General features: G+C 47.1%; 1 protein-coding gene across 1 annotated transcript in view; it reads right to left on the reverse strand.

The window, feature by feature from the left end:
* Nucleotides 1–11796, reverse strand: part of znf385a (zinc finger protein 385A) — a 54325-nt gene extending 42529 nt beyond the window's left edge. Inside the window, exon 1 of the mRNA XM_083674489.1 lies at nt 11602–11796. Within this exon, the coding sequence (XP_083530615.1) occupies nt 11602–11611 (10 nt within the window). The 5' untranslated portion in view covers nt 11612–11796. The remainder of the gene's footprint in view (nt 1–11601) is intronic.
* Between the last annotated feature and the right edge of the window lie 1852 nt (nt 11797–13648).

Here is a 13648-nt window from a genome sequence, read left to right on the forward strand (position 1 = left end):
GAGGACTCAGTCCTGCTCCCTTCCTTCCTCCTGTACTTACTTCCTCCTGTTACTATTTTGAGAAGATGTTCGGTCGGAAATGACATGCGCATATCATTGGGTGCAGTTGTGAGTTCTCTCAGGCTAGAGGTCTGGGGACCACAGTCATGTACACAGTCATGGCATCAGAATTTCACATTTGTTGTGTGTGTGTGTGTGTGTGTGTGTGTGTGTGTGTGTGTGTGTGTGTGTGTGTGTTCATGAAAGCAGTGTCAGAGCCCCTCAGAGTCGAGTACATATCCACGGGTATAGTGGTACAATCCCTAGACAGCAGTGTGTTCATTGGCATGAGGGCAATAATGTGTGTGTGTTTGCGTGCGTGTGTGTGTGTGTGTATGTCTGGTATAGCACAGTGATGAAATGTGTTCCTGATGCAGACGGTGTGTGTTCCTCTGGTTTCTCCTGCTTCATGGAGGCTAGGAGGCGAGACAGATGTGACATTACAGTGACGAGGATCTGAACCGATTATATCGCTTTTCCTGCTTCAGCGTTCCTTTAAGCCGTCCATGTTCCATGCACTCTCTTTCTCTCTATCTCTCACTCCCACCCCTGCATCCTGCTACCCGTGTCTCAGACTGTGACAGCGCTGGGCAGTGAAACGGAAAAATCCAGTGATTGTTTCTGACAAAAATAGAGGGGATGAGAGAGAGAGGAGAGAGAGGGAGAGAATGGGGGAATAGGCGGACAGGTACACAAAGGAGAGGGGGAGTAGAACAAGAGTGGAAAAATGCAGCAGTAATGGCATGAGAGAGAGAAACAGAGAGAGAGAGAGAGAGAGAGAGAGAGAGAGAGTAACAGAGAGAGAGAGAGAGAGAGAAAGAAAAAGAGAGAGAGAGGGAGAAAGAAAGAAAGAAAGAAAGAAAGAGAGAGAACGAGAAAGAGAGAGAGAGAGAGAGAGAGAGCGATCAGACTGCCATCTTGGAGGTCATCTGTGTCTGTGTGTCCCCAGGGGTACACAGCACCAGTGAGACCTGATAGAACTCCTGTCGTGTCGATGAGTGCCCTCTCTATAAACCTGTCTCTCTCTCGCCATTCTGCACCATGCACACACAGCCCCAGCTCCTCCACTGTCACACAGCATAGCTTTACCCCCCATCAGAGGCAGATCAATCATTGATGACCGTGGACTCATTGGCCTGCGTCATCTCCTCACTACCCCATAGCTCCTCAGACACAGCTGTCTGATTGTACTGTAACCTGGGGCAAAACATAGGGCTCGTCGCTCCTAAGAAGGCCAAAATGGGTCCAACTCTTGTCAGCGATAATCTCCAAGTTTGAGGTGATTAGCTAAAACTAGCCCTCTTCCCCTTCCTGTCTGGTTGTCTCTCTAACCTCCTCTCCTGTCCCTCTCCTGTCACCCCCCCCCCCCCCCCACCCCCATCCCTGTGTTGCAGCAGCACTAGTGGCCATCCTGTGAGGCTTCCTGCTGTGAAGGTCACCCTCCCTGCAGCTATGGATTACACAGGCAGCACACTCAGGCAGAATCGGATACCACCACTACCCTTGAGGTCTAGGGGGCAGAGGAGGGGAGCTAGCTGTCTGACTCGGACCCACTAGCCACCTCCAGCTAAGCTGGTAAAGGGGGAGAGTGGTAGAGAGGGCACAGCAAGATGGCACACGAAGAGGTGGAGGAATCAAAAGGGCATGTTCAGTACTGTGGTGGAATGGTATGCTGTGTATACTGTGGATTATGACTCAAGGCTTGTTTTATTGGCATGAAGAGTAGAGTTCTGAGGAGTCTTTGGAGAGCCTCTCCTTTTTTCTCGCCCAGAGCGAGGCGAAGACAGGAGCCCTTGTTGAACAGTAAGTGTCCTGACTCCTGTGCTGTGCGTGAGATGTAGCCATTAGGCCACAAAGTGTGTGAAATGGATCCTCAGATAGGCAGGAGCTTTCTGATGGTCCCCAACACAACAGAGCCAGATGACTCACTGTGGTCCCAGTGGGGACCAGGAGGGGAATCCAATCCTATAGTCTTCTACCTCAGGTGATATCAAAGAGCGGCAGCCTGACAAAGAGCTTTCAAAAGGAGCATTCATCACTCCGTTTCCCTCCTCAGATTCAAAGGCAATGACACCTTTCATCTGCCAAAATGGTGCAATGAGGGTCGGTTTTCCTTTAAGTGGGATGGGGAGAACATATAACAACTACTCTCTAGAGTGATGTGGCTCTTTGGAGGTCGGAGAGACGTGCATTTGCATCAGTAGAGGGTCACACACACACACACACACGCATTGGACACACACACACCCACACACACATACATACACACACACACACACACACACACACACACACACACACACGCACACACACAGACGTACACACACACACACACACACACACACACACCTAGCCTGTTGTTTTCTGGCTTGGCTCTTCCCGCTGTGACCTTAATTTGTTCTGTCATAGGGTCTGCATGCCCTCTGGGCTGCTGATGCACCTTAAGGGAACAAACTAACAGCCTCAAATGAGCTATGTGTTTGTGTGTGTGCGTGTGTGTGCGTGTGTGTGCGTGTGTGTGTGTGTGTGTGTATTTGTGTATGTGTGTGTGTGATTCGAAGGTAAGGAGGGGTCTAGTTTACACCTCTAAATAGAAGAGACAGGAAGGGGGAGGGAGCGGGAGGGAGCGGGTGACACACAGGCACACAAATAAAAGAAAAAGAACACACAGGCTGTCTTCCTCCTGGCTAATCGGCTAATGAAGATTTGTGGCAGTGCCAGTGTAGTGATTATTGGGGCTAGCACAGAGACAAGAAGCTCTTACAAGCTACTGTAAATACAATCTTCCACATTTACACAAGCCATCACAGGTGGAAATAGAAAAAGTCTACTATTACATGGGCAGGGATCTGCTATTACACATCTCCACCTCTGTCACAAAAATGAGTTTGCTCCACAACAGCCCAAAACACAGCACAACATTACTCAGATCTGAAGAGCGAGTAATGTTAGTCAGTGATGTTTTGCGTTGTTATTTTTGTCTCATTGGACCAATTCACTGGATCCTCTTGGCTATGCTAATTTTATGGAAATGGATGTTGTTTCTTTCTAACCCTCTCTCTCCTCCTTTCTGCCTCCTATTTGTTGCATTTCATCATGGCTCCTTTGAACCCCACGAATAGCTAATAGTGACTGTCTGCATTTCAATGGAAGGGTACTCAGTTCTGTGTACTGTAGACGTGTAAACAGGAGTTCATTCATGCGTGCGTCCCATAATAGACACAGTGAGTGCATTAGGAAGCTGAGAGAGACAGATTAGGAATTTGGCTCCGGTACTATCCCTACAAGATCTGCAAAGAGATGAGCCTTGCAAGAGATCAACACCATTAACAATAAATACAGTGTCCTATAAATAGCAAGTGCAACTCCTAACAGGCATTTACACAGATAGAGTAGGTTTGAGAGTGTTCATAATGTTCTTTTCATTCCATCTGGGAAAACAGTCATGATGCTGTGCGATAGTGGTACTGTACAGTACTTAACCTGAGATACCGCAGCACCCCAATGTCCCTTACAGCCTTACAGGCCTCTCTCAGGCACCCTACCCTTCCTCCCTCTCCTCCCCCACTCCCCCCCCCCCCTATCCCCCCAGGGCTGAGGCAGGGCTGTGTTGCAGGTCCCAGCAGAGCTCCGTTCCCACTCTCCCAGAGTGGGGGTGGTTGGTCTGGGAAGGGCGAGGAGAGAGAAAGAAAGAGACAGGTGTGCATACCAGACGCTTGTACCTGAGCCCTCCAACGCCACGCGGCTCCCAATGTCTACCTGCCAGCCAGGGTTCCCCCAGGCCCGCAGCCAACACCTGACCGTGGGGCTAACGCTGGCTGTCAGTAGGGCACGCCGGATCCCCAGATCCCACCGGATCCCCCACCACACAGGGCAGGTCTGAACCTACAGTAAGGCGCTCCTCCCCTCACGCCTCATTTCGCCTCGCCTTTACTATCCCAGCTGCCCCGGATCCCAGCAACAATTATGCACACACCATTAAAACACACACAGGCCTGGGCTGGTTCAGGAAAGTTATTTTGGGCTGTTCATATAACATTAGGGATTAAACCAGACTATGGCGGTCTTTCTAGTGCTAAAGCTGCTGCTATACTTCCCAGTCAGTATCCTTATCCCATATTCCCCTCCGGTGTTCAAGTGAGAGTATATGAGTGGAGACTATAGTACTGTATGAGGTAAGTGTGAGTAAAGCCCCCTAGGCCATCGGAAAGGTCAGACGGAGCTGTGGAGGTTGAGTTAGTTACAGTAGGTCCTTAGTAGGTTGTGAACATGACCAGGTTTTGAGTCTGGGTAGAGAGAGGGAGGGAGCCAGGATGTCTTCTGTCTGTCTGTCTGTCTGTCTGTGTGCTGGGTCGGAGAAAAACATTTCTTCCTGGGATAGAGGTAGATCTCGCACCACTGCCGCCCCCTCCCTCCCCCCCTCCCTCAAATCTCTTTGCCACCCCCTCTCTCTATGCCCCTGTGCACTGACCTTGCCGGTGTCTCAAGGAGAATTGATTTTCTTTTGGTCTTTGTGCGAAACCCTATCTCAACAACACTCAGAGGAATTTCCTTCCCCCCCCAGACCTTGATGGGAGCTAATTCCTTTTTACGAAGACACTTTCTTACTCGTTTTATCTGTCTCGCGTTCTTCCTCTCGTCTTCAGAACACACAGAAATAGAGCAAGCATGTTTAATGAAGCATCTATCACGGAGGGGTTTCATTGAGAATTCTTATTCATTCACACCTACAGGAGCAGCAGTGTTCTACATTGTGACACTGTAAGATGATTCGGTACGGTGAGTCTCCATCGGTAGAGCTTGGTGAAACAGCAACTCTTAGGTTGTGGGTTCATTTCCCGCTGTGACCAAACACAAATGTAAGCACTCCCTGTATTCTATTGTAAGTCACTTTGGATAAAAGCATCTGCTAAATGGGTCTCTATTTGACTTCATGCCTGTCATTGGGAGTATCAATATTGATGCCCATGTGCACAAACAGAGGCACTGATGCATCTCAGTCAACCAGGGGGCAGGCTTCAACCAGGTCAACCAGGGGGCAGGCTTCATCCACTGGAGAAGAACTAGCTCATGATGGAGTCACATTAGATGAGCTTATCATAGTTCCATCATAAGACTAACCTCTTCAAGTGCATCAATATGTTAATTGCTCAATACGATTTAGACGACTGAATGTAGGTAAAATCACTCTACCTTAGATAGCTTTTAAGAATCGATTTGGTTAAAGCACCCTTTTCTTTACCAGCACTGTTAAAAGAGAGTCTTGTGAAACCCCAACTGGTGGAAACTGAGTTGGCACCAATTTAAAGTTAAACCCTTTCTTTCACTGGTGTTTGTAGACCACACATAAAGTACTGAAGCACATTTTTGGTTTCAAGGTTGAGACATGTTTTAGGATGTATGAAACATTCATCATGAGATGCTTTGAAACATGACATGGTGTGTTGTTGCACCGATAAATCAAAAGTTGTGAAGCACCTCTCAGAGATTAAAAACTCTACTCTAGAGGTGTTTGAGAACTCTGTATGGACACACTTCTGCCACTGATGCTAACAGAATGGAGTTATAGAGTGTACCCAAGGATCTCCCAACGTAGCTTTTACTACTGAGTTGCAATGATCACGTGTGTCTGCATAACCAGAAAATACTCAGATTAATAGATAGTTCCCGTATAAACCTACACTCACCCTACATTTTTAATATTCCACTCACACAATTTTTTCAATTTTAAGTGTTGAGTGTATGGTTATCATATTCCTATGATGTCATTTTACTAAATGTTGTATTACACAATTCATAGTTTCAAGGCTACAAACTTTGGCCAATAAGGTCATTTCTGGACATTATTTCAGACTATTTAGTGGACTCCTTTTGGCTCAAGAACACCCCCAGAGGAAAAATCACCCATAATTTAAGACAAAGATACTTGTATTGGGTTTACATTCAAACACCATTCAAACACCAGATCGTAGCTTAGGTAGAGCACTTTTTATGGTTTACAAACACAATGGGCATGTGTTTTGAGTAACTGTCTTCTAATAGTGAGTGATATGATTAGTTAGGCTGCTGAGGCAGACTCTAATTCCCAGGTGTCGTTAAGCTTCACTAGCCCCTGCAGCATGTCCTGCTCAATGCACTAATGGGACACCATAATCACACGCAGGTGCAGCTACGCGCGTGACAGAGCAGTATTAGGCTGATGGTAAAATCAGGTGGCACCCCCAGGTGGGTTGGTGTGTGTGCGCGCACGAGTGTGTGTGCGTGCGTGCGTGCGTGTGTGTTAGGTAGCCTAGAGGTTAGAGAGGCTGGCCAACAGTCGGTAGGTCACTGGTTCGATCCCCACCCCAGGAGGGAGCCAGATGTGGTGAGCTGGTGTGTGAGCTGCTGACTGGATGGTTGCTGGCATCATATTTAATATGTCACTATGGCTGACCCTTTGCCCAGAGATCTGTTCTCCCTGGGGTGTGTGCACATGTGTTGTCTTGGGGGGGTTGTGCAGTGCATGTATGTTGTCTCGGGGGGGGGGTGCGTGCAGAAAATACCACATTCCAAACAGTTGGTTGACAATTCATTGGCAAATAAAATGTTGTTGTGTGTGTGTATATATACAGTTTTTATGTGAAAGTGTCAAGATCTCCCATTTTGTGTGTGTGTGTGTGTGTGTGTGTGTGTGTGTGTATGCTCTCTCTCGCACCAGTTGAGTTATAGACTATTAATTAGTCTCTTACAGCTGTATTGACAGCCCGCTGACACATAGTCACTCCAGCATAAACAAATCAAGAAAGGGGAGGGGCTTCTATGAAATGATGTGTGATTTAAATGTCTGTGGTCAGGTCAATAGGGATATAGGGGAGTATATAGAGGCTCACTTCAGTTCTAGCCTGGGTAAGTTTCTGTACGATTGCAGCTGAGATTGTGTCCCATGTAGGGATGGTTTGGCATGCTGTAGAATATCTGAAGCCTGTCTCTGTTACTGAATTGCAGTTTGCTGTTATGATGGAAGATTCACTCTAGCTGCTAGGACGGACGGGGACACACACACACACACACACACACACACACACACACACACACACACACACACACACACACACACACACGCAGAAAGAGCAGTATTACTCAGAGATTAAGCACATCATTCTCACATCAAAGGTCACTTCTGAGAGATGTGTTCTATAATGACTATAATAGGAATACATCTTCTCAATGGGGCATTGCCACAGAGAGAGACTATTGGGAGGTGAGGGAGGTCAAGTGCAATGGAATATTAAACCACGCAGCACCATGTCACAGACAGCTTCACAAAGAATAGAACTGAACCCTTTGAATGAAGAGACCAACTAGCATTGTGCAGTAGTGGCTAAGCCAGTGTCCTGCTTGTGTGAAGTAAAGCTGCATTGAGTTTTGCATCGGACAACAGCCGCTTTAGCGGAGTGACAGAGTCCCAAGTAATTTAACTGCAGCACAGCACATAAAGGTGCTAATGGATTATAGATGTTTATGACACAGTCCGCCAAAGCCACGTGAAATAAACTCCATTCATAAACAAAAATTCGACATTTGCATTATGGGGCTTCATGTTTCTCAATTTCTCCCCCAATCCAAATTGTTTGACATTGGGGGGAATGCCTTAAGGGACAAACTGTGCCAGTCACATGCATGCCAAGCCTGTAGCTCATTCAGTGGAGTTGTATACATAATTGCTGTGTCACTCTGACACCAACAGAAACAAGGCAGCCAAGGAGAGAAATGGGGGTAAATGCTGAGCTGGGAAAACAAACACATTTGTGTCTCTATTTGAGCTGACCTCTAGAGCCAGGTGAGTGTGAGGTCTGTCAGAGACTGAAGAGAGAGAGAGAGAGAGAGAGAGAGAGAGAGAGAGAGAGAGAGAGAGAGAGACCGAGGTGAGGAGGGAGGGAAGGACAGAGGAAGGGGGGAGAGAGAAGGGGGGGGGGTGGGTAGAGTGACCGATAGCTATGCAGACAGGCAGCCTGACAGAATGATGCGTTATGAAGACAGATTGGTCTGGAATGGACACACAGAGGCAAAGACAAAGAGAGAGATAGACATGCAGATATACAGTGCATGGCCCTGATCAGGAACAAGGGACAGGAAATTGTATCCCATCCATTTCCATTATATTGTAGAATGTGTCTGCTGTAAGTTGCTAAATAACCGGGATATGGAAGTTAAATATGCATATATCGACTGGAGTGAAGGTACGTAATCACAGATATTCGATTTTAGAGTGAACTAGCCCTTTAATATAACCAAAATAATCTAATACTAAGACCAGGCTTATCATCCGTCCTGTGGTCCTGTCTGTGGTGTAAGTCTTCCTTAGAGTAGCTCCAGGCTTCTAGGTGCGCGGTGGGTGTGGGTGTGTGTGTGGGAGGGGGGGGGGGGGGGGGGGGAGTGGGTGGGGGGGGGGGGAGTGGGTGGGGGGGGGGGGTTTAAGGCAGTGTGGCAGCTGACCACAGAAGACCCAGCCACAATGAATAGGCCAGGGTGGGCGGCGGTGCATCAGGAGCCCAGTGATCATGTTACCCATTAGACTGCAGTTAGTGGTCCTCCATCTCTCCCCCCTCTCTGTTCTCTGTACAGATGACAGCAGCGGTAGCAGACTGCTAGGCTTGGTGCAGAGCCCATGGCAGCAAGCTCCTGTATAGCTAACTAAGCTGCCCGAGGGCTGCACATAGTGTTCACTGTGGCATACGGGCGACAGATTCACTGTCATTATCAGCATCAGGACTGTCAGCGCCATCGCCACGGCCAATGAGCTGTGCCAGAGCCCCAGACCATCCACAGAGGGGGGGGATTGTAGATACAGTATATGTGTGTACAGTATCAAGACCTCATACAGTATTGAAGGGGGAAGGTGATTCACTCAAGGTCATACAGAGAACAAAGGGGAGAATATATTAATGTGCATACACAGATGTGCTAACTGATGCATAAACACATTCACACACAGACACACAGACACACACACACACAGACACACACACACACACACACACACACACACACGCACCTTGTATTTTTGGAGTGTTTCTAATCAAATGAAATGTTTCAACCTGTCTTGCGGATGTGTTATCAGAGCTTTGCAGATTGATATCTAACTACTGAATCAGGAAATCGCAGAGAAATCAAGATCAGCGCCGGTGTAGTAAAGGTCATTACAATGACATTACCCTTTTCTGAGGTAAAAATGACATAAATGCCAAAACGCTCAAGAGCCAAATCACCATGCATATAAAAGAGAATGTTACCCAGACAAAACCAAATGGTCTGACATAAACATTAAATGATTGACCGCGAAAAGATAGTCTGGTTATTTGCCACTTTGCCTCCTCTGTGAAGGTGGCGATTTCATGGGCCATTGAACGTGATAAAAAAAAAGAAAATAGGCCCTGCATCTCAAAGGTGCATTATTACCCTTTAAAAGCCTTTCATTCTGTTCCATTTGCACCGCACAGCACCATACAGATTTTCTCAACAACCTCAAAATACATAGTACCTTTACACTGCTACATATTGATTTCAAATTCTCTTCAGGTACTACATTTTCCTAACTTTATGGTGATATATTTTTCATAATAACAACAAATAAACAGGCATCGTGATGAATACTCATCAAGTACAGTATGAGAACTATAAATTATTTTAACATTATTTCTCAATGCAGACAGCTCCAAGTACAGATCTGAACATCAAGTCTAGAGTGAGACAGCTGTTGTTAGAGGGTTAATGATGCTATTAACACGTCTCCAGTCCTAACGTAATTTAGGCGTCTTGTGAGCTGCAGCGAGGCTGAGCGCGTCTGTGCTCGTCTGACTGTTAAATGAGGCTGAAGTCAGGTACTCTGTCACAATTCTCTGGCTGCTGAAGCCGGCTAACCGCAAAACTACTCGCATACACGCAAACACCAACACACACAGACACATACAGTACACACACACACACACACAGACACACATACACACACACACACAATCTTATAGAGCAGAGGACACAGGCACTCAAAAGACTTTCTAGCTTCAGATGTAGCTTCAGAATATACAACAGAGAGAAGAATTGTCCACATACAAACTAAAGAAAATATTTTCCAAAACATTACGAGAATATCAGATAGACACACACAAAGACACAGACATTGGCACACACACACACACACTCACACACAAACAAATGCAAAGTACACACCATGAGGACAAGGGTATTTATTGATCCATACATAATCACGGAGAAACACACACACACACACACACACACACACACACACACACACACACACACACACACCTCAGATAACATGACTCCCTATAATCATTAGGACTGTCTTCTTGAAAAACATGCCTGCCGGGGGAACTGAGCAGCAGCACTGCCTCTGAATCAGCCCAGGCATGCGTGAAACAATGTGGCCTCCTGAGCTGGGGCACATAGCAACACACACACACACACACACACACACACACACACACACACACACACACACACACACACACACAGCGTAATAATATTGACACAGACACACACACACACACACACACACACACACACACATACACAGAACCCTCTCTCACAGATACCACATACAGGATCTGACAAAGACTCTCATTCCAGCCACTCACTTTCACGCATCAACGCATGCTGCCTCTTTCCAACACAGGCACATGCAACATACACCAGCACGAAAACACAAGTCTATCTGGCATTGGTGTTAGCATTGACTCACAGTAGTGGAGGAGAAATCCCATCCTCTGCAGAAGAGTAAAGGCTGACTAGCTACAGCAGAGACTGGGGAGAGCTTCTCCCCTCATCGACATGTGGACTATGAGACCAGAATACTAAAGAAGAGATACTGGATGTATTCTAGACACAATTGCTCGATTTGCATTTGAATGCCTTGTTGTTGCATTTAACAAAACACTCTGATGTATGATGCGTTGGAGACAAATTCATACACGACAGGATTTGATCGAGGAGTTGGTCCTGGTAATATACAGTAGCTTGTTATTTCTGATTAATAGATGGTGTTTAAAAAAAATGACAGCAACAAAGGGAAAAGTCAGCATTCAAATGTGACTTACATACCCAACAACCTTCACAAATAACCTTGTTGTTTATTTGATTATTTGTGTTGGCAATTTGAATAAAAAAACTTTCTTTCTTTCGTCTGCTCAAGTGAAAACATCTCTCTCACCTCAACCTGTCTTGACAGGGCAGACGTACAGGAGAGCAGTGGAGCATGCTGGTCATGTGACCAAACATCTTAATAATATGTTCCCCTCTACGAAACACTCCGACCTTCCCTGTCATCTCTCCAACACATCCACTCAAGTGTACGTTATATATAACTGTAATTACTATAAGTACTGTAAGTATGATATAGGTCTGTGCTAGTGTTACTATAACACTTTGACTTTGACAGATTGAGCATGTTGGAGACAGACAGAGGGAGACTACGACAAACAGTTGCTCACTATATAAGTTTGAATGGATACAACAGGGTTGACCTCCCCCGAAAACACATGCTGCAGAGAGAGAAGAACAACTTACCTAAAATCATCCTGTGACTCCTCTGCTCCCTTGGTTGACAGTAGTGCTCCCTCGCTCCCCCCGTCTCTCCCTTTTCTCCAAGGGACAATGGCTCCAAATTCTTTTCTTTTTTTTTTTCAGCGCTCCTCTTTTCTCTCCAGAAAGAGGCAACTCAGACAAGCACAACTACATGTGAGGGAAGACTGCTGCTGCTGCCCATGCCGTCCCTAGTGTTCGCCCTCTCCAGATGAAAAGCAGTATCTGAGTGGAGGAGGAGGAGGAGGATGAGGAGGAGGAGGAGGGGGGGGGGGCTAACGCTGGTGCAGTAGTGCTCTCTGTCTCAGGTAAGCCTGAGGACAGTCTGAAGTGAGGTGGGGGGTAGGGGCGTCAGTCAGCCGAATGAGGGGGGGGAGCTTAAAGTGCAGTGCCCAATCACAGAATTAGCCACTGTGCCTAGTATATCTTCTCGAGAGCAGTCAGAAAATGCAATGGTCTCCAACAAACAGCTGACCAGCAATATCTTTTCAACGGAAGCATTTCTTGAGATGTTCAGAGGGGAAATGCCTTCGATACACTGTCAAGCTGGTGCCTGCTCTGCACGCTTGCTCTCTCTCTCTCTCTCTCTCTCTCTCTCTCTCTCTCTCTCTCTCTCTCTCTCTCTCTCTCTCTCTCTCTCTCTCTGCTTCTTGTTTTTGGGGTTGGGTATAACCTAAAGGCACCTTACATGTCTGTGCTCTGATTGGTGGCAGCTCGACCAATTGGAGCATCGGCAGGCACTTGTCATCATGCAGAGTGTAAGTCATGAAGGGGAGAGACAGTGCTGGACTAACATCGCCTGTTGTCCACCCTCTCTCTCTCCGTCTGTCTCCCATCTCACTCCTCACCCCCTCTCTGCTCTCCTCTGTCTGACCGGTCATGTGGTGTTTGTGGGGTTTGACCGTCTGTCTCTTCCTGTCGTTTATCCCCCCCCCCATCCCCCCCCCCCCATCCCTCCATTCTTTGACTTCATGTGACTGCGGACTTGTTATGGGATTAACCTTTTTCTATTCTCCTGTCGACCTCTCAACCTGTCTGGGCAAGGTTACACATTCTGTCACCCTTTTTCTATTGCCCTCAAAGGCTAGAAACTGGAGAGAGGGATGCAGGGAGGAGGGGAAAAAAGAAGAGAGGAAGGGGAGAATGGCAAAAAAAAGAGACAGAATAGAAAGCGACAGAGCGGAGGAAGCGGGAGAAGGAGGGGCAGAGATTAAACTAAATTCAAACTGACAGAGGGATGAAGAGACGTGGAGTGACAAGGGGAGAAGACTGGGAGGAATGAAACAGAGAGAGAGAGAGGGAAATGTGGAGGGAGGCAGAGAGAGAGGGGGTGTTGAACTGAGCTGCAGTCCATAGCAATGCAGCAGCTAACTGGGGGGGGGCACCTCAATAGTGTCTCCTGGTCTGTAGACTCCCTGCACTGACCCTTGCTCACCAACCACCCTGAGAGAGACAGAGAGAGAGAGAGAGAGAGAGAGAGAGAGAGAGAGAGAGAGAGAGAGAGAGAGAGAGCACCACGGGCTGGGAGAGAGAGAGAGAGAGAGAGAGAGAAGACCTTTTCAAAAGCGCAGAGCCATAATGCCATTGAGAAGCGAGCGGCTAAAAGAAGGCTTAACAAAGCTGTCAAAAAATTAATCCCCTTGGGCGAGTTACGCTTGCAAACACACAGATACAAACACGTGAGCCTAGGGCTACTGAAAAGCTGCCTGTCTTTTATAGTGCCTTTTCTCTCTCTCTCGCTGTCTCTCTCTCTCTCTCTCCCTCTCCCTCCTTCCCTCTCTTCTTGTCTCAGGCTGAGGCTGTGAGTCAGAGAGGGCTGAAGTGAATACTAAAGAGGCTGCCTGACACCTCCAATACTTCACTGCACAGCTCCACTGCACACATTCAATGGCATTGTGTGTAAACACATACACTGCAGATTAGGAGCACACAAACACACACATTTACTGTTACACAGAGCTCATGCTACACCGCAGGGTAAATACCCTCACACAAGCATCCGCTGTGGAAACGTATAGCATATGAGGAAGAT

The sequence above is a fragment of the Argentina silus genome (genome assembly GCF_951799395.1).
Source record: "Argentina silus genome assembly, chromosome: 8".
NCBI classification, from domain to species: Eukaryota; Metazoa; Chordata; class Actinopteri; order Argentiniformes; family Argentinidae; genus Argentina; species Argentina silus.